We start from the raw sequence: 21334 nt of genomic DNA, 5'->3' as shown, positions 1-21334 counted from the left end.
GGAAACCGATACAACATAGTTCAAGTTCATGTAGTTTATACATTAAAAAGAACGTTTGTCCCAATTTAATTCGTCAATATTTACACGGTATACATTTAACTGGCCTCTTAGAAGGTAATGTAACGCAGCAGCAGTCACGTGACGTATGTGACATCACCAGACCGTGTTCTTGTCGTGAGCGCTAGTTTGGCGTCCGCTAGTTAGTGCTCGTGTCGATCACCTTGTGTGTTGGTGCGAGGGAGGGGAGGGGCGCTCAGGGGGCGTGTCCACTCGGACATGAGTAAATGACGTCACCGTGTCGGCGGCGAGCAGTCCAACAAACATGGCGAGAGAATGGCGCGGCCAGCAGGGTTACATCGTCACTGTCCTCATCTTCCTGTGCAGCGCCGACGGAGCTCGCTCGGAGGCGGCATCCGGGGGAGGGGGCGGCGGAGGAGGCGGCGGTCAGGTGCTCGGTATGCGACTGGAGAGCAGCGACAAGCCGGCCAGCACCGGTGACGACGGAGTCTTGCAGGTGACGGAGGACAGCTCCGTGAGGCTGCGCTTCTACGGGCTGAGGCTGCACTCCGCCGCCTGGACGCTCGTTCGCTTCACGGAGCTGGGGGGCGGCGAGGCGGGGGAGCCGCCGGAGAGGACTTGCTCGGACTTTACGAAGGACATCGGGGTCGGGACCTTCATGAACGTCAGCGGCGGGGGCACGGCAGGGCTGCTGCGCGTGCACGTTAAGCCGCTGCGCAAGAGCGAGCCGAGCAAGGAATACGCGCTGTGCACGCGCAGCGCGGACGGCCGCTGGCTGCAGCTGGAGGATGGAGACGGTCGGGTTTTAGTCCTGGAGGAGAAAAAGTCCCTGCTTCCTCTATGGCTGCAGGTCATCCTCATCTCCTGCCTGCTGGTCCTTTCCGGGATGTTCAGCGGCCTCAACCTGGGCCTGATGGCCCTGGACCCCATGGAGCTGCGCATTGTGCAGAGCTGCGGCACGGACAAGGAGAAGAAGTACGCCCGCAAGATCGAGCCCATCCGTAGCAAGGGCAACTACCTGCTGTGCTCGCTGTTGCTAGGCAACGTGCTCGTCAACACCACGCTCACTATCCTCCTGGACGACCTGATTGGCTCGGGCCTGGGCGCCGTGGTGGCCTCCACCGTGGGCATCGTCATCTTCGGCGAGATCGTCCCCCAGGCGCTGTGCTCCCGCCACGGGTTGGCGGTGGGCGCTAACACCATCATCCTCACCAAGTTCTTCATGTTCCTCACTTTCCCGCTGTCCTTCCCCGTCAGCAAGCTGCTGGATGTTCTGCTCGGCCAGGAGATTGGCACCGTGTACAACCGCGAAAAGTTGGTGGAGATGCTGAAGGTGACGGAGCCCTACAACGACCTGGTCAAGGAGGAGCTCAACATGATCCAGGGGGCGCTGGAGCTCCGCACCAAGACAGTGGAGGATGTCATGACCCCCCTGGCCGACTGCTTCATGATTCAGGCCGATGCCGTGCTGGACTTCAACACCATGTCCGAGATCATGGAGAGCGGCTACACGCGCATCCCCGTCTACGATGACGAGCGCTCCAACATCGTGGACATCCTCTACGTCAAGGACCTGGCCTTCGTGGACCCCGACGACTGCACCACGCTCAAGACCATCACCAAGTTCTACAACCACCCCGTCCACTTTGTCTTCCATGACACCAAGCTGGACACCATGCTGGAGGAGTTCAAGAAAGGTGTGTTTGTGTGTGTGTGTTGACCCTCGCGCGACCTCCAGCTGGTCAACAGGAAGTTGAGCCTGCAGCGCTTCCTGTGTCAGGGATCAATAAGCTGCAGTCATCATTGATCACTGAAGGGCGCGCTGTCACCTTCATCTCATGCAGCCTTTAGAGAAAATAGAAATCTAATAATAAATAGTTGGTATGTTTTTTTATATACACATAAATAACTATTAATAATAACAGCGTTTTAAATGTGATTTAAATGTTCTGCTACGATGAAAGAGACTATTTTAGACTTGTGTGCTATCTTTTAGCTTGATTGACGTATTCAGTTCATTTGGAGCTGTTAATACGTACAAGTATATATCATCCTGTCATCTCGCTTTCTGTTCATTCAATTCAGTAAAAATGGGCAGATTTCAGACATAATTGCTCATTGGGATTAATCATGACTCATTTATTCTGATTCATTAATCTGATTAATCATTTCACAGCCCGAATTCAGTTTTGAACTTGAGTTGTTTGTGAAACTATTTTCCCGATAGTAAATAATGTAAATAAATCCTATTTTCCCGATAGTAAATAATGTAATTAAACTATTTTCCCATAGTAAAAATGTCAATAAAAACAATTTTCTCAATAGTAAATGATGTCAATAGAAACTATTTTCCTTAATAGTAAATCATGTAAATAAATCTGATTTTCCCGATAGTAAATAAACTAATTAAACTATTTTCCCATAGTAAAAATGTCAATAAAAACTATTTTCTCAATAGTAAATAATGTCTATATAAACTATTTTTCTCATAGCAAATCATTTAAATATATGCTGCTTTCGCCGTTATAAATAATGTCAATATAATCTATTTTCTCATAGTAAATCATGTAAATATATGCAGTTTTTTGCATAGTAAATAACGTAAATACAATAGTCTGTTCCAGGGTCAAACTGTGGTCATCATAAAAGTATTATGTGTACCGGCAATGTTGGAAGTCACATTTGAATGGTAAACTGTCATACAAGTGTAAAAAGAAGTGAAGCCGTTTAAATAGTAAAGACAAAGCTTTAGCTCTTTTTGACATAAAGTAACTAGCATGAATCTTGAGAACTTGGGACAAATGTAGTACATGTACTGGATTGTACTGATACAAGTATTCAATTTGCAGTACTCTGTTGAAGTTAGCCCAGGCCTAAGCTAAACTCTCTGCCAGGATGTTTTCATGAAGGTTGTCACATGCTCCCTCCTGTTTCCAGGTAAATCCCACCTGGCCATCGTTCAGAAGGTCAACAACGAGGGGGAGGGGGATCCCTTCTACGAGGTGCTGGGATTGGTCACTTTAGAAGATGTCATCGAGGAGATCATCAAGTCGGAGATCCTGGACGAATCAGACCTGTACAGTGAGTCAGCACTTCCTGTTTGACAAATATAGACTTGAGAAAAGCTGCTTTGGTGGCTTGGAGACCAGATTGGATTGAGGATTTCCTGATCTGAGATCAGATTGATCAGATAGGATTCCTAAAGTGAGGTGATTCATGTCAACGTTTCCACTCTGACCTTCCCCGTGTGTCTCCGCAGCCGACAACCGCAACAAGAAGCGAGTGGATGCCAACAAAAACAAACGAGACTTCTCTGCTTTTAAACACGATGGCGACAGCAAGGCCAAGATCTCGCCTCAGCTCATGCTGGCTGCTCATCGCTTCCTGGCTACGGGTGAGCGTCCGCACGCCGTTAACTTGTCCATCAGTGGCGCTTGTTATTCATTGGCTCCGTCACAGGAAATGAACGTAACGTCAATGTGCTTCTCTTGTTCTAGAGGTCAGCCTGTTTGCCGCTTTCCACGTGACAGAGAAGGTACTGTTGAGGATCCTGAGGCATCCCGATGTCGTCCAGGAGCTCAAGTTCAACGACAACGACAAGCGAGCGCCGCAGCACTTCCTGTACCAGCGTGGGAAACCTGTCGACTACTTTGTCCTCATCCTGCAGGTGTGAACCTTTTTTTTCAGGAGAGGGCGGAGCTTATCAACAGAGCAGGAAGGGGGAGGGGCAGTCTAGGCGGGTGTCCTCACGACACCTGATGAGACACCTTTGGATCATGTGACCTCAAACGTGCAACCTGAGCATTGATGCTCACCTTACATCTCTTTTTTATTAGGTACCCTTCTACCTAATACCCTCCTCGGTGGCCTCTTTATTAGGTACCCTTCTATCAGCTACACCTAATACCAGTCTCAGTGGCCTCTTTATTAGGTACACCCCATGTCCACAACGTGAGGTGCACACTTGAGGCCTTGTGTAGATCAATGATGGGTGTCCGTTTCTGTAAGAACACACTTCTGCTACAATATTCATAGTGTGTGTGTGTGTGTGTGTGTGTGTATGTGTGTTTGTTTCAGGGTCGAGTGGAGGTGGAGGCGGGAAATGAGAACATGAAGTTTGAGACGGGACCGTTTTCCTACTACGGTGTCATGGCACTCAACACGCCATCCCTGGGTGAGCAAAAACAAACACACACACACACTCTTTAATAAGATATGTAGTGGATGCAAACACTTTTTATTTTATTTATTTCTAATTTTTTATTATATTACTAATTTAATAAGCACATTTCCCACAAAATATACGTCATGATTTTCATCTTTCATTTGTTTCATTTGAAGCTACCTTGTTGTTGTTTGTGATGACGTAACTCGTCCTTGAGGCTCTGCCACTGTGCGCTGTGACACACTGCTGCCCCCTGGTGGGGGCGTCCCGTGTCTGCTGGTTGTGTTGCTGCACACGCGCCAACACACGCGCACACAAACACACCGCTTTTGCTACGCGTTGACATCTTGACGTCAACGCGGCTGCTAATCCGCCATTGAAAATAGTCCAGGAGTTCAAAGGTTGGAACAAACGGGATACTGCTTTAAAAAGTATCCATAAATGTACTAGTATTATTGATTGTATTGTATTGATGTGTGAAGTTTCCAGACATTCGTTAATTATTCATGACATTGAGGCAGAGAGGAGGTGCTACAAAACAAAACAAATAAATCCTGTCTCTTTCTGCCCCCCCCTCCATCCCTCTCCCTTCTGCCCAGCCGTCACCCCCCCTCTCTCCCCATCAGTGGCGTCCCCCCCTCCGAGACGCCTCTCTCTTAAGAGGTTTTCCGTGTTCTCGCGTTTTCCAGGTAAACACTCGCATGCACCCCGCCCCCACACCCCCAGGCCACGGGAGGGTGGTGGGAGAGAGCACCTCGCTCATCCTCCCCACTCTTCATCATCGCCATCATCCCTGTCTTTCACCAGCAAGAGTTAGCCAAAAAAAAAAAAAACATTTGGCGACTGTAATGTCTACTTTGTCCGCCAGAGGGCAGGGATGAGTCAATGAGCGGAAGCAGGTGAGATACCTTCAAGTCACCTGAACTTCCAAGTGTATAGCACAAACGTAAAACATATCATATGGCATTTATGTCACATGAATAATAACACAGATTAATGGTTGACGTTGTAGCGCTAACTTAGCAACTTAGTGCTTGTTTAGCATGTCAAAATAGCGTTCTATAGGGAATAACTTTGCTTGCTGGGTGAGACGCGCTCATTTTAAACTCCGCCCCCTTTACCCACTGTCAGGTGTGACACTGCGAGTGGGATACAAGGAACAGTCAAGGAACAGTTTCACATTTGCCCTCATTTGAGCTGTACAGATGCTTAGATAAGCTAAGCTAGCTGGGCGCTAATATCACACTTTGTTTACCTGCACCGCCATGGAACCCCTCCTAAAATAACCTTGCTGGTAGGTGCTCCCGTCCCTTCCCCTTCCCCTTCCATGACCTCACTGACCTCAGCCAATGAGAGCGAAGCGTTTTGGACTCATGTGGCAGCATGTTCACCTTCACGTCACGTCATCGTCGGCCATATTTGTGTGTTGCAGTGGTTGTGTCTTAGTTGGTGCATTTGTGTACGTAGCGGTTCATTCAAATCCAACCTGAACTGTACTTGAAGTAAACACTTTACTCTGTGCCATGTTGCAATGCAACTTGGTACAGAGTACCACAAGCGGTAAGACCGTAGAATACAAGTTTGCTTATGCAGCTTCATTAGCAGCGTGTTAGCAGGTTGGCTAACGGTGCAGCAGAGTTAAGAGAGGTGCATTTTTTCTGTCCATGCACACTCACCATTTTGAGTGTAACTGACAGTGTACTTAGACTACAAAGGACTAAGTGTAAGTACGTACTGTAAGTGCACCAATTTAGACAATCACAGCATACTTAAGTGTTTTATTTGAGAAATAACCAGTGTGTTTACGTCTGGTGTGTGTGTGTGTGTGTGTGCTCCGTCCCATCTGTGACACACCGGCCTTCCATGCAATTCTAGAATTCCGCTCCCCGTCCCACGGGGGCAACCTCAACCGGTCTGCGTCCGTGAGCTGTGGTGAGCGTGGAGCGGAGAGCTCCTCCATGGGCGGCAGCAACTCTCAGATCCCAGGAACGCCTTTCCAGTACATTCCCGACTTCTGCGTGCGCGCCCTTACAGACCTTCAGTTTGTCAAGGTAACACATCCTCTCTGATTCCCTTGTTGCATTGTTGCCGTGGTGTATTTATGACAAGCGGCGGCCATGTTTGTCACATTCAGATCACTCGCTGTCAGTACCAGAACGGCCTTTTGGCATCCAGACTGGACAGCTCGCCTCAGTCGCCGGAGGGCAGTCAAGGTCGCCTGGACACGATGGCCGCGCAGCAACTCCCCGTCACACCACCAGGGACACGCCCTGTGCTGCCCCTGGCCACGCCCCCTGTGAAGCGCCTGTCGTCTAACGCTCAGCCGATGCCTCTGGCGGGCAGCCGCGTAGCTCCGCCCCAAACTGCCCCTGCCTCCTTTGGACGCAGACCCAGCCAGTGTCTGCCCCAAGCCGCCGCCGCCGCCCCTTCTAGTAACCACGCACCCCCTCGTCAAACCACGTCTCCCGTCGACCCCGACAACGCTCCGGGAGAGACCACCACCCTGCTCAGCGAGCAGCACAACTGTGTGGACTCCCGCAGAGCCAGCCAGCACGTGCACACCATCAGTCACGCACACACCGAGAGTACCATCTAACACACACACACAATGAAGGATGACCGCTGACCTCCCTGCATGCCCCCCCCCGCCCCCCCCAATACTCTCAAACACATCTTTTTTTTCTCGTGGGGGCATGATACGCTTGAAACCAGGAAGTGGATGTTGTTAGCTGAGCTCCATTTTTTAAATTGATTTCCTTTCATTTTTGGGGAACCAAACTCGCTGAGGGGGCAGCACGGCGGTCGAGTGGTTACCAGGGAGACCAGGGTTCAATTCCACCCTCGGCCATCTCTGTGTGGAGTTTGCATGTTCTCCCCGTGCATGCGTGGGTTTTCTTCGGGTACTCCGGTTTCCTCCCACATTCCAAAAACATGCTAGGTTAATTGGCCACTCCAAATTGTCCATAGGTATGAATGTGAGTGTGAATGGTTGTTTGTCTATATGTGCCCTGTGATTGGCTGGCCACCAGTCCAGGGTGTACCGCGCCTCTCGCCCGAAGACAGCTGGGATAGGCTCCAGCACCCCTGCGACCCTCGTGAGGAAAATCGGTAGAAAATGAATGAATGAAACTCACTGAGGCGATGGTTAGCATCTTCCTGCTCCATGTTTAGAATACTGGCGATATATTTGAGTGTACTTTGACAGGCGTTAGCATCTCCTCCATCACTGTGACGCACGCTAATGTTGACGTCGAAGCATTCAAACAAAAACAACAGAGGAGTATTTGTTTACAACAGCGACCTGAAGGTCGATGTTGACATGAGTTTTGTTTTTATCAGGGATTGACAGGAGAATGGATGAGCGCTGTCTGTTTGTGTAGCGTAGCTTAGCGTTCTTAGCATAGAGAATAACTTGCGTCATTGAAAACTTCAATGAAGTACACCATGTAATACCACTAAAGGGAAAATAATATATATATATATATATATATATATATATACATATACATATATATATATGGCAAGCTAATTGGTGAGGTTAGCTTACGAAGCAAAGCTGTTCTCTTGGCGCTAACTGTCTATCTAACCAACATATGTCTTTCATATTTATTAACTCTGGAGGTTAGCCATTGTTAGCATATTAGTGCACATTCCACTGCATGTCTCCACACCTTTTAACCCTCTTTTAGCCTAAAGGTGTAATCACACACACATACGGCACTGGAAATGATGCAAAGTACATCTGATTGTGTTTGTGTGTTTGCTTTGGTTGCATGTAATCTCTTGAACTTCTTTATGTAGCCACATGATACCGTTCATGATATTAAGTTATTAATTTCAACGGAGAACACTTGTATAAGCTAGCACTGATGACAGACACTTTATGTTGTGTAGCAGAGGCCTACAAAAGTCCAAGATTCCAAAGCGAGTGTCCTTTTTTGGAGGATAAGACTTGAACTCATAGCAAACATGTCTTCTGCCTTTCGGCCTGCAAGGTTGAGGTCTTGATGGAGGGAATGATTGGCTTCCGCACTGTAAATACCATCAAGCTGGTGGGAGCATGTAGCATCAGCACCAATAGACATGTCTATAGTGATGTTGTTAAATTCACTGTGTCGTCACGGTGCACGAACGCATCGCGAGCTCGACCGGACTCGACCGCTAAAGCACAATATTTGCTGGTCTGACATGAGCTGGAGTCCAAACTTGTGAACTTGTTATTCTGATGGATAGCGAGGAGATGATGGACGTTGTGGATCAGCGATTGTGGTTCTGATGGGCTTCAGTCGTCCACTTGTGGCGCAGCAGTGGAACGTTTTGGTTCCAGACAGGCCGAAAACTGGCTCTTCCACTTTGGTGGATTTTATTGGGCGGGACCCGGTAAGCCACTAGTAGCCTTACTGAGTGTTTGAGGACGGGGCCCGATGGTCCGTCAGGGTCCCTGCTGCCAGCGTGCAGCAGGCTGACAACTGTGAAATACTTTAATGTTTAGTTTGCACTGAAAGAAACGAGCTTCCAAATTTCATTGTGTAAATTATATATACATTTATATATTATTATTATTATTATTATTATTATTATTATTATTATTATTATTATTATTATTATTATTATTATATGTTCCATGAGCAATAAACATTGCACAAGCTTTGACCTCACGCTATAATTCTCATCCTCTGCCACTTTTTTCCAACACGAAGATAACCAAAGCTGAAGTCATCCTCCTCCGCTGCCACTCAGAAATATTGAAAATTCCAGCTCAAGTCTTGTTTTCCTTGTTCCTGTGGTTCCTATGGTGGGATAGCAGCGGGGGAGCGTAGCTTGCTAGCAGCTCCTGCAGTGTTGTTGTTCTTGAAGGCTGCAGAGTGATGATTAGACCCGCGTGAAGGACCACCGTTTGCATTCCCTTCTTCATCATTTCCTACCGACAAACCAAAACAACTTTTCATTTGTACTCATTAACACGCTGGACTCACTGGTGAATATTTGTTCTTTTTCTGCAATGTTTGACGGCCGGAACACTTCCTAATGTGGAGTGTGTGCAATGTGTACATACGTACTGTTTTTTTAAAGCACCTGAAGAATCTGTAAGGGTTAATAAACCTGACTTCTATTTCTCTACAGAACATAACAGTTCTCACACTTCTCTGTGTGTCATTGTGTGCATCCCCGGCTCTTGACGGGCGCTTGTTATCACACACTCTGTGGGAACTTTGTAACTATTCTTATCAGTCAAAAGGAAACAGGCTCATATGATGAAAATAATCAACGGTATGCTATCAAAAGTACACATAACTTTTAAAAATGTTTCCAGTTTCTTCACAGAAGAAGTACATGATTACATCGACCATCGACCAGAACAGTTACCTTTGTTGTTTTAGCTTGCATTTAAAAAATGGTGTGTAAATATTTTCAATTTAAATAACTAATATGTATGCTATAGTATATAATATAATCTAATATCATAAGAAGACTAAATGAATGTTAAAATATTTACATTTGAAAACAAGAAAACATAACCTGGACGTGTGGTTGTTTTCCTGCGTATCGGGATAAAAAAAAAATCAGCCCAGCGCCAAAATGTCTTCCACGGCCTGCCAACCAGTGTAGGAGGAGCCAACATGGCCGCCAACAGGCACAGTTTCATGGTCGCCATGTTGGATCGCTCGTGCTGCATTGTTTACTACGAAGTTAGCGATTTTTGTAGGTTGGTACGAGTTATTGTTTCTGAATAGTTCAGTCATTCAAATTTGAATGCATAATTTAGGTGTGGTGACATAGCTTCGTCAAGTTTGATATACACGAGGTCGTAATTCATATAACTTAAGTTCATTAAAGTCAAGCGAACCATGTACACAAATATGTATTATTAAGATACACATTCTTAAAATAATGCTACATTAACGTGTATTTTAGACGTGCCTTTTGATTACGTTGACTCAAAAGTATACTCGAGTTTAGCTGAGTTGTGAAGCTGACTCAAATAGGTTCGATAAACATGAATACCCATTTATCCCTTCTTTTGAACGCAGCATCCGCCCTCGTAGGCGGGGCCTGTTGCTGAGTAGTCACATGACCTGTCCCGAGCCAGGTTGACCAATTCCAATATGGTGGCCAGCTTGGCAGGTCTACGGTTCTTGTTGATGATATTGTTGTCGTGCGGGATCAGGTCGGGCTCCTGCAGCCAGGGAGCCCCGCTCGTCTTGGGCCTGCGCCTGGAGGAGGCGGCGGCTCAAGTGTACAGGAAGGGTCGGATCATCTCAGCGCCAGAAGGAGCGACGTTCAAGCTCCGTCTCTTCGGGACCGACTTGAATAAACAGACCTGGCCGTGGCTGGCTTTCGCTGGGGCACCCGGAGGGGGTGTCGTGGACCCCTGCGAGGATGAGTCCAACCGGCAGACTGCCGCTTTCCGGGTGAAGGAACCCTTCAGCCGGGATGAGGAGTACGGCGGGCTGCTCACGGTGGTCAGCAGCCCGGAGGGCAACGAGCAGATCCTCCATCATCTGTGTGTACTGAGCGGGGAGAAGTGGACCTCGGTGGGCCCGGATAGGCTGCGCATCAACACGGACAAGTCTGTACCCTCGGACTACATCCCACCGTGGGGCCTGGCTGTGCTCATACCGCTGCTGCTGCTCGTCTGCGGGCTGCTGAGGACAGTCAACCTGAGCCTCCTCTGGCTCGACCCTGTGGAGCTTTACGTCCTTCACAGCTGCGGTTCTGAGGAGGAGAAACGGGCCGCCAAACGTCTGGAGCCCATCAGGAGGAGAGGGAACTTTCTGGTGAGTTCTTGGCTAGCCATCTGTGAGGTTCTGCTTGGTTCTTAAGGGGATAGTTGGGAATTTTTTTTACATGAAGTTGTATGACGGGCTGCACGGCGGGCGAGTGGTTAGCCTGCAGACCTCACAGCTAGGAGACCAGGGTTCAATTCCACCCTCGGCCATCTCTGTGTGGAGTTTGCATGTTCTCCCCGTGCATGCGTGGGTTTTCTCCGGGTACGCCGGTTTCCTCCCACATTCCAAAAACATGCTAGGTTGATTGTCCACTCCAAATTGTCCATAGGTATGAATGTGAGTGTGAATGGTTGTTTGTCTATATGTGCCCTGTGATTGGCTGGCGACCAGTCCAGGGTGTACCCCTCCTCTCGCCCAAAGACAGCTGGGATAGGCTCCAGCACCCCCGCGACCCTCGTGAGGAAAAGCGGTAGAAAATGAATGAATGAATGAATGAATGAAAGTTGTATGACATTCCCAACAGCGGTGAGTCTGGCCGGATTCCTCTGACGGGGAACGTACTTCCAGTTAGTTGCTCACATTGGCCTCACAAAAATGCCTCTTTCAGACCTAAAAATCAGACCTAACAAGACACTCGGCGTTGTAATACTCTTTTGAACGCATATCGTTTTGAGAAGCCAAACTCTTTACTAACCGGAACTACCTTCACCATGTGGGGCTTAGTCACTGTTAATGGACTACATTGCTGATGGGAATGTCATACTAGCCTTCACGTCAAAACAACTATTCCCAACTATTCCTCTAAGTGTGTTTGCTTTGGCAGGCCTGCTCGCTGCTCTTCCTGTGCGTCCTGGGTCACTCGGTTCTGGGTGTGCTTCTTTTCCGTGCCCTGGGCTCCATCGTGTCGGCTGTCTTCACCAGCGCCATCCTCCTCTTCTTCCTGGTGGAGCTGCTGCCTCACATCGTGTGCTCAGGTTACGGCTTCCAAATGGCACCGGGCCTCACCTGGCTGGCCCAGGTGTGCATGGTCCTCACCTGCCCCCTGTCCTGTCCCCTGGGTCTGGTCCTGGACCTGGCTCTCAGGCGGGACATCAGCACCTGCGGCATCAGGGAGCGGGCCATGGAGATGATACGCACTAGCGTCAACGACCCGTACAGGTACAAGCGTTGCGTATGTGCGCCGCTTTGAACGCAGGTTTCTAATGGCGTCCGTGTTTGTGCAGCGAGTTTGTGAAGGAGGAGTTCAGCCGTGGAACGCTGCGAAGTAAGACAGTGGAGGACATCTTGACGCCCCTGAAGGACTGCTTCATGCTGCCCAGCTCCACTCTGCTGGACTTCTCCACCATGTCAGACATCATGCAGAGCGGATACACGCGTGTGCCCATCTATGATGAGGACAGGTGGGGCGCAGCTAGAACCAATGACAACGATGTTTAATTCATCCATATACATTTTTAATGTCCATTCCACTTGGGCACATTTAGCTTGGTCACATGGTCACGTTTCTTGAAAGTGTTCTTTCTGTCTCCAACGGCTTGTTGAGGAAGCTTAGTTTGGTATTAAAAAGAGTTAAGGTTTAAACACGGAATGAAAGAAAGTGGTTACAGTTTAAACCGTCATTGCTAATCATTTCTGTCATTTCATCACAATCCTCCTCCTCCTCCTCCTCATGGTGTGCCTGTGTGATGTGCAGGTCCAACATTGTGGAGATCCTCTACGTCAAGGACTTGGCCCTGGTCGACCCAGACGACTGCACCCCCATGACCACCATCACCAAGTTCTACAACCACCCCCTGCACTTTGTCTTCAACGACACCAAACTGGACGCCATGTTGGAGGAGTTCAAGAAAGGTGCGTCTCCTCGCCGACACCCCCTGGTGGATTCCGGCCACCAAGCGGGTGGAAGGTTACCACACAGTAACACTACACGCTGTACACGCTGGTGTATTTGCTAGGGGTGTAACACTGCATGTATTTGGGGGTGTGCTCACACAATACACAGTAAGGGAGGGGACAACACCCCCTCCACACTCCAAACCCTCCTGCTAGCTTGACATAATCCATAATTGTATTCCATGACTCACCATGACATATTAACCTGCATTTGCCTCGCTGCAAGTTTTTAACACTTAGCATCTCGAAGCAACCGTGGTGCATTCAAGGTCAACCCAAGTACGAAATCTTGAGGAAAAAAACATGATCAGTTCAGTATAAAGACATAAAGCTGTATAAAGTATGTCATGACAGTGAATGCTAGCATGCATTCATAAATTATTCCTTAATCTTTTTAGGGTTATTGACGTGCTGTCTCTTTTTGCAAGGTAAAAAATGTAAAAAAAAAAAGGATAAAAAAATCAGTGAATTTGAGAGGTTCCACAGTATATATTATTTCATTTATTTGAAATTACAGTGGGAATATAAACATTTTTGGTCATTTTAAAATAAGAAAGGTTGTAAATTTACATGAAAAAGTCAATACTGAAATTATTGTTAGAGAAAAAAGTTAGCATTTCACAAAAAACGGACATTGTGAAAAAGCCTAAGAAAATTTCCAAGAAATGAGTTCAAGTATTACAAGATGAAAGTAGCATTTTTGTGAGAAAAAGTAATATTTGTTACGACAAAACTGCAATTTTATGGGAAAAAAAGTTTACATTTTAGTAAAAAAAATGTACAAGGTGAAAGTTGTCATTTTATGAAAATAAAATCTCAAAATTTCCAAGAATACAATATGGCAATATGTGAGAATCCTAATTTTACGAGCAAACAGTTGCTACTTTAGAAGATGAATGATAATATTACGATAAATGGTATGCTGACAAGAATGACCTGCCAATAGTTATTTATCTTGTTTCATCTTTAAAGATAACGCTTTACATTTGCTTCTTTTGCTGAAGCCAAGGTCAAGATCACTTCATACACCCCTACTGTTTGCTTTCAGGAAAACAAGTGTTTATGAATGAATACTTGCAGGACAACTTCCTCTAGTGGTCACTGACAGTAATGACTAAACCATTTGACCATTTGTCCCATTAGGCAACTCTCACATGGCCATCGTCCAGAAGGTAAACAACGAGGGAGAAGGCGATCCCTTCTACGAGGTTCTGGGCTTGGTCACCTTGGAGGACGTGATCGAAGAGATCATCAAGTCGGAGATCTTGGACGAGTCAGACGGTTACTGTAGGTTCTGATCTGGTTCCGCACTTTCACATATCCATCCATCCATTCTCTATACCGATGGCTGGGTGATACTGGGTGATCTATATTATTCATATATCCACATTTCTTTGAAGCATGTCTTTTTTATTAGTGTAGACTGGATGTGCACTGTCACTCTTGATGGTCTCGCTCATCACGCTGCTGCGTGTGCCAGCGCCCCCTTTATGTTCTAGCATAAAGGTACAAGGCTATTTAGCATAATAGTATAAAGGTACAAGGCTATTTAGCATGATAGCATAAGGGTACAAGGATATTTAGCATGATAGCATAAAGGTACAAGGCTATTTAGCATGATAACATAAAGATATGAGGATATGTAGCATGATAGCATAAAGATACAAGGATATTTTGCATGATAGCATAAAGATACACAGATATTTAGCATGATAGCGCAAAGGTACAAGGGTATTAAGCATGATAGCACAAAGATACAAGGCTATTTAGCATGATAGCATAAAAGTACACAGGTATTTAGCATGATAGCATAATGGTACAATTGTATTTATCATGATAGCATAAAGGTACAAGGATATTTAGCATGATAGCACAAAGGTACAAAGGTATTTAGCATGATAGCATAAAGATGCAAGGAAATTTAGCATGATAGCATAAAGATACAAGGATATTTTGCACGATAGCATAAAGATACACAGATATTTAGCATGACAGCATAAAGGTACACAGGTATTTAGCATGATAGCATAATGGTACCATTGTATTTATCATGATAGCATAAAGGTACAAGGATATTTAGCATGATAGCACAAAGGTACAAAGGTATTTAGCATGATAGCATAAAGATGCAAGGAAATTTAGCATGATAGCATAAAGGTACAAGGATATTTAGCATGATAGCACAAAATTACAATTATATTTAACATGATAGCATAAAGGAACAAGGATATTTAGCATGGTAGCATAAAGGAACAATTGTATTTAACATGATAGCATAAAGGTACAAGGATATTTAGCATGATAGCATAAAGGAACAATTGTAGTTAACATGATAGCATAAAGGTACAAGGATATTTAGCATGATAGCATAAAGGAACAATTGTATTTAGCATGATAGCATTAAGGTACAAGGATATTTAGCATGAGAAGTATATGGAATTTGAATCTAAATATATCAGCATATGAGTTTTGGTCCGTATCCTACTTTAGCAGCACTCACGCTGGCTGTCCTGTGTGACCTTACAGTGGACAGGAAGGTCAAACGTCCTCTGGCGCCGATGGAGATCCCCCTCGAGCCTCGCGGCGCCCCCGAGGAGTTCTCCCTCTTCAAGCCTCCTGAGGGAGAACCCAAGATTCGAACGTCGCCGCAGCTCCTGCTGGCCACTCACCGCTTTCTGTCCAGAGGTGCGTGGTTGTGTTCCGGGTGGGGTGTGGGGTTTTGGCGCCGTGCGCAATGTGTGAGAATAGAAACCATCTCCTAACCTTTGACCCCCCCGCAGAGGTGGAGCATTTCAGCCCAGTGCGCGTGTCTGAGAAGGTCCTCTTCCACTTGCTGCGCCACCCCAGCGTCAACCAGGAGGTGCACTTTGACCCTGGAAACCGGCTGAGCCCCGCCCATTACCTGTACACACGCAACCACCCGGTGGACTATTTCATTCTGCTGCTGCAGGTGAGCACACCTTGGTCTTTGTGTTGGTATGTCAGTGAGCCTGGCCAACGTGTCGGTCTGCCGTCAGGGTCGCGTGGAAGTGGAGATCGGCAAAGAAGGACTCAAGTTTGAAAACGGGGCGTTTACGTACTATGGCGTGTCCGCACTAACGCTGCCCTCCTCAGGTAGGAATAGAAACTGCACCAACAGACAGTGCTTGTTTTTACTGAAAGCATTCTGTTTATTTTGTGTCTGTGTGTGTGTGTGTGTGTTACCAGTGCACCAGTCTCCTGTGTCGACTCAGCGTCAATCACCCAGAGATCCGTTTGACTCGACAGAAACGACCAGCCCGTCTAGTTACTGCCCAGACTACACCGTCAGAGCGCTCACCGACCTGCAGCTGATTCGGGTGTGTGTGCACATATGGCGGACACGGCAATAAGCTCCTGTTCTAAATGTGTGTGTGTGTGTGTGTGTGTGTGTGTGTGTAGGTGACACGCCTCCAGTACCTGAACGCTCTGATGGCGTCACGGGCCGGCCCCGGTGCAGACCCGTTGGAGATCAAGATCCTCCCCAACAGTCAGACCAAACTGCTCAATGACAGGAACGCCGCCACACAAGGTAGCCCCGCCCCTCAGCATCGCCTTGCCTCCCCCTTTCCGCACTAACATCCACTTCCTGTTTTCTGTCAGCTGACCAAAACAAATCTTCTTTTCTTGACTGTCTCCTTCAGACTTCAGCTTGTCTTTCTTTGACACCATAGACAACTACTGTTAGTGCGTCTGTGCACAAGGTGAACGCACACTCTCTTGCTGCTGTGTTTTTGTGTGCGTGTGCATGCGTGTGCATGTGTGTGTGTGTTAGCGTCACGCCTGCTTTACTATCACGTAAGTCAACACACTCTTGTGTTGTTATTCTGTCACTCATCTTCACAGTAAATATGCAGTGCTTCCCACAGGACTGCAATCTATCCGTGGTAGTGGTGGCTTAGATGGTGGAGTGGGGGGGTGACGTAATGATCATCATATTTGCATAACTAGCCATGACGCATTTGCACAAGTTGAGCAAACAACATGCAAAAATTAAAGCACGCCCTTCACCCTACCTCTGTTCTTCCTGCTGCAGGGGGCAGCTGCGGGGCGCTGGAGAGCTCCACAGAAGAAGAAGCTCGAGCGTAGGGACTGCTCTTCGTTCCTTCTCGATGTTGTAAATATTAATAGTAGTAGTAGTAGTAGTACTATGTTTTATAAACACTTGTGTAGACATTATTTACTTGGATTTTATGTGGGCGGTGCCTTTCTTCCACTTCAGCATTGCCATTTGTCACTTTGGCTGTGCGTGTGTGTATGCGTGCGCGTGCACGTGCATACAAGCATCCGTCCAATCAGACAGTAAGGAACGGTTCAAAGCGCCTCGGTGTGTGCACTGTGACACTTGCAAGGCGCTCGTCACTTGACCTTTTGGGCTGGTTTCCACGGTTACATAGGTTTGATGAGTCTTTCGTGGCGATATCCGAAAGACTTGATAAGGAGCGCCAACAAAAGTCATTAGCAAACATGCTAATAAAGCATTCCAGTACGTTCTTAAAGGGGAGCTGCACTTTTTTGGGAATTTTGCCCATCATTCCCAATCCTTATGTGAAACATGAACACATATTTATTTCCCTTTTGTGTGCATTGCAACACGAGAAAACGAGTTAATTTCTAACAATGCATGTCATGGAAGGTAACTATTTCGACTATGAAGCCCTCTAAAAAAACAACATTGCATGGTTTGATATCCATGCTTTGATCATGCATTATGTTGCATAGTTGCCCTATTTTAATGATCACTTATGCTCGTTCTGTCAACAACACTTACAATGTCTGCTCTCCTTTGGATGGCTGTGTCTTCCAGCACAAGAAGAAGAAATAGTTTGGGTAGTGTTTTAAATCATCAAAATAAGGCAAGATAATGCAACTATTACATGTTATCATCAGGGTACGTGCTAATGCATGATCACAGCATGGATATCAAACCCTGCAACGTTGTTATCGGTTTTTGTTACAGGGCTTCATAGTCGAAATAGGTGTATCCCAATGACAGTATTGTAAGCTAGCTCGTATTAACTCGTTTTCCTGTGTTATAATGCACAGAAAAGGGAAATAAATTCCACAAAAAGTGCAGTTCCCCTTTAAGGAGGACATAAACATCATTGTTTGTCATTCTGAAGACACTCCTGTAGCAACTTTATTGTGTATTTAAAATGTTTTGTTCACGACACAATGTACCGCAAAGCTGCTTTCATTTTGAACAATTCTAAATTCCAAGACTTGAAGTCAAATTTGAGTGGAAATATTCCAATGGAAGAACACCTGACGTGTTCAATTCCTACAATGTCCTTCTAACTGGAATGTGCTCAGTTTCCTTTACCATGAATTTGAAAGCACCTTGAGCCTTTCCTGTTGTTGTTTTTTTTTTGTTGTCTCTCTGTCAATATGACATCATTAGCATGCTAACATGCGCAATGAGCTTCATGTGCTTTCACTGATAGCGCCACGCGCACTTGGTGCTGTAAATATTCACTTTTATAAACGACCAACTGATAATATTCTCCAAGTGCATGCCAAAGCTACCAAGGCTTGATAAGCTCATTTCCCATCCTGGAAGTTAGCATGCAGGTTTATGTTGTTTGACTTCCTTTTAGCAGAACAATGAAATATATGTTGTACAGTGGACATGGAACATCTGTGCTAATTCTGCACAATATTCATTTAGTTCCTTGCCTTTACCAATACCAAGCCAATACTAAGGCAGTTAGCAGCAATGCTAACATTTGTCATAGATCACAAGGTTTGTTTTGCGTTTCTGTTTCCCCAAACATTGAAATTAACATCTAACAGGTGAATTGCTAAGCTAAGATTGGACAATCGTCGTTTCAGAAGGTGGTTTTAGTGTACTTATAACCTTTTGTTGTCTTATTTGCTGGTCGTGAGTTTACATGAAGGAAAATAAGCAGATCAGTGTACACTATTGTTAGCATAAAATGTGTGGTTAGCATCAGGCTAGTTGGGTCTTTTTAAATGCTGAATGTAAAAAGATCACGAAAATGAAGTGTTGCAGGGTTGAACACTGCTTAGATGACGTAATTTATAGATTTTAGGTACAGCATTGTAATTTATTTAAACTGAAATCACTTACTGTTTATTTATGGGTTGAACTTTTGACAGTTTTTAATCAAGAGGACCACCCTTCTATTGAATACATTCGATAATTCTGTTTTACTAGCAAATAAAGTCAATCCAGTTGTAAACGCCTCGTGTTTCTTTATTTAATCATTATAAACTACAGTCAACATTTTATTACGCTTGTGCTTTTCTGTACTTTTATGTAACAGCGCCTCCTACTGTCCGATAGACTCAAATTGTGTCGGCTGTCACGTCTTGGCCAAATCTCGCGTGATTGTGATTGTAAACATGTCACGTGGTGGCGGAAGTAGCACTGCGACAGTTGCATTAAGGTTGGCTAGTTTGAGTTCGGCCGAGGTTGGAATTTCGACTTGTAGGTTGTATGTTCTCCCCGTGTGTGCGTGGGTTTTACTCCGGTTTCTTCCCACATTCCACAAACATGCACGTTTGGTTAATTGGAAACTCTAAATTGTAGGTATAAATGTGACTGAATGGTCGCTCGCTTGTCTCTATGTGTCCTGTTATTGGTTGGCCAACAATCCATGGTGTACCCCTCCTCTCGCCCCAAGTCAGCTGGGGTGGGCTCCAGCATACCCCCACCACCCTGGTGAAGGTACGCAACATACCAACAGCTCAGATAAGTTGAACATGTTAACTTGAAGGTACTCGCAGTGCGTACACGTTGTGGTCTGCAAACCCCCCACCCTCCAATGGCTTGTTGTTTATATTTCTTCCTTTTTATTTCTCACTATTACATACAGTATGTGCGTTATGTATGATTCTCTGTAACTTACTGTCATCATAGTCCTACTCAATAATTGCATTGTTTTGGATGGAAATGGTATCAGTGGTGGAGATGCACTAAACCAGGGGTCTCAAACTCAATTTACCTGGGGGCCACTGGAGCTCGGGTCTGGGTGAGACTGGGCCGCATCAGGTTTTCCAAAAAAATAAAAAAATAAAAGGTTCCAATTTTCTACAAGAAAAGCTCTGATAAAACATTCCACTGTTCTCAAATATCTTACTTTTTATTTTTCTACACAAAATAAAATGAAAAATAAATAAACAAATCAAGAATAAAGAAAATCAATCAATCAGTAATAAATAAATATAGTAATAATAATAAAACGGCAAATAATAAAAGCTTAAGAAACCACATATAGTTGGTGGGTAGATAAAATTATTTTTTCATATTAAAATGAACAAAGCATTATTAGAGCCCTGTAGACATGACAAAACATGACTATAGTCACATTTATACTCTTTATTTACAACATATTGCGCAACTGCAGGGTCTTGAGACACATGCTAACTCGCAAACTAGAGAGCTAGCGACCTAAACGGTAGCCTTCAAGTTATTTCCTTTAAACTTAAATAGCCAAAAACTTACCACTTCCACACGGATAGGGAGGATAACTATTAACAGTTATTAACAGTTATTTAACCTTTAACATGAACATTAATCAAACGTAATAATTTTTTCTGGGTACATGATACCATACAGCATCCATATCAAACTTGCACGGGCCGCACTAACATTAAACTTTCATATCAAGGCAGGGTCCACAAACTAGTGTCCTGTGGGCCACATTTGGCCCGCGGGCCGTGTGTTTGAGATCCCTGCACTAAACAAATCAAAACACACACACACATGCTGATTCCCAGCTGTTGACTCAAAAGAGGCCAAAAGGTGGAGGTCCTTTAATCAGTATTATTTTATCCCTCGGTCCATGAATGAAGCAATCTGTGACATAACTATCTGACATGTCATCATGTTTGCACACATACACGGACTAGTGCTTCACCTTCATTCATCTCACATGTGCACCAGTGTGTGTGTGTGTTGTCACATTACGGGCACATGGCAACAGAAGCTAAATATAGCCTCAGCTTCACAGCAGGATCATGCTTCCTCACGCTAGCCTACTCGGATGCCTCCTCCCTCCCCCTCTCGCTCACTTCAAACATGGCCGCCCAATGAAGCCGTCGCTTTACTTCCTGGCTGGAGTAATATGCTGACACAGCAACGGCACACCTGAGAGTGGAATGCCGTCAATTACTGTTTAACGTCCTCCAGCACGGATTGTGTATCATTCTACTCCAACTTTGGAAATTTGTATTTTTCTCCTTTTCTTCACACATGCATTGTGTTTCATGTCACTAACAAATCATGTTTGACAAGATTTTCCATAAAAAGTCTTCCCATGACTGAGGTCTGAAGTAGAGAGGGCCTTAGGAATGATCCCTGAGGTACATACACTAGAACCATTTTGTATGACTTGTAGTATTTTCTAGTGATTAATGCTTTTTTAAAAGAATTAAGATGTGAGGTTTGCAGATAAAGTCCGTATTTGATATGGGAATGTCACTCAGTAGCTTGACGACCTCCTCGCTTTGGGGACGCAAACGTTAGCGAGGCGAGTGTAGGATC

At 45.6% G+C, this 21334-nt stretch overlaps 2 protein-coding genes across 4 annotated transcripts; both read left to right on the top strand.

Annotated features, from left to right (window-relative positions):
- Positions 1-262: 262 nt before the first annotated feature.
- On the top strand, positions 263-9300 carry cnnm4a (cyclin and CBS domain divalent metal cation transport mediator 4a). 2 transcript variants are annotated; one of them, XM_058054115.2, is made up of 8 exons: positions 263-1715; positions 2956-3099; positions 3278-3412; positions 3516-3685; positions 4096-4192; positions 4783-4872; positions 6059-6234; positions 6318-9300. In XM_058054115.2, the coding sequence occupies exons 1-8, from the start codon at positions 323-325 to the stop codon at positions 6777-6779; spliced, it is 2667 nt and encodes an 888-aa protein (XP_057910098.2). In that variant the 5' UTR covers positions 263-322; the 3' UTR covers positions 6780-9300. The 2 variants fall into 2 exon arrangements, with proteins under 2 accessions (XP_057910098.2, XP_057910104.2); XM_058054121.2 differs by lacking the exon at positions 4783-4872.
- A 974-nt stretch (positions 9301-10274) lies between these two features.
- cnnm3 (cyclin and CBS domain divalent metal cation transport mediator 3) lies at positions 10275-19017 on the top strand. Of its 2 annotated transcripts, XM_058064470.2 has the most exons (12): positions 10275-10962; positions 11738-12072; positions 12138-12314; positions 12608-12765; positions 13951-14094; positions 15334-15492; positions 15588-15757; positions 15825-15921; positions 16015-16145; positions 16228-16357; positions 16470-16529; positions 16862-19017. In XM_058064470.2, the coding sequence occupies exons 1-11, from the start codon at positions 10291-10293 to the stop codon at positions 16511-16513; spliced, it is 2217 nt and encodes a 738-aa protein (XP_057920453.2). In that variant the 5' UTR covers positions 10275-10290; the 3' UTR covers positions 16514-16529; positions 16862-19017. The 2 variants fall into 2 exon arrangements, with proteins under 2 accessions (XP_057920453.2, XP_057920452.2); XM_058064469.2 differs by lacking the exon at positions 16470-16529.
- The last annotated feature ends 2317 nt before the right edge of the window (positions 19018-21334 follow it).

The sequence above is a fragment of the Doryrhamphus excisus genome, linkage group LG10 (assembly GCF_037039965.1).
Source record: "Doryrhamphus excisus strain RoL-2023G ecotype Guam linkage group LG10, RoL_Dexc_Guam_v1.1, whole genome shotgun sequence".
Lineage (NCBI taxonomy): Eukaryota > Metazoa > Chordata > Actinopteri > Syngnathiformes > Syngnathidae > Doryrhamphus > Doryrhamphus excisus.
The sequence above is the reverse complement of the archived record's forward strand: the minus strand, read 5'-3'. Positions and strand labels throughout refer to the sequence as shown.

Excerpts from the sequence above, each read along its gene's own strand:
- cnnm4a (XM_058054115.2), top strand. The coding sequence starts at position 323 with ATGGCGAGAGAATGGCGCGGCCAGCAGGGTTACATCGTCACTGTCCTC. Across the intron at positions 3,413-3,515 it reads TCATCGCTTCCTGGCTACGG|AGGTCAGCCTGTTTGCCGCT; the intron begins GTGAGCGTCCGC and ends CTCTTGTTCTAG. Across the intron at positions 6,235-6,317 it reads CAGACCTTCAGTTTGTCAAG|ATCACTCGCTGTCAGTACCA; the intron begins GTAACACATCCT and ends TGTCACATTCAG.
- cnnm3 (XM_058064469.2), top strand. The coding sequence starts at position 10,291 with ATGGTGGCCAGCTTGGCAGGTCTACGGTTCTTGTTGATGATATTGTTG. Across the intron at positions 12,315-12,607 it reads CCCATCTATGATGAGGACAG|GTCCAACATTGTGGAGATCC; the intron begins GTGGGGCGCAGC and ends TGTGATGTGCAG. Across the intron at positions 15,493-15,587 it reads TCACCGCTTTCTGTCCAGAG|AGGTGGAGCATTTCAGCCCA; the intron begins GTGCGTGGTTGT and ends ACCCCCCCGCAG.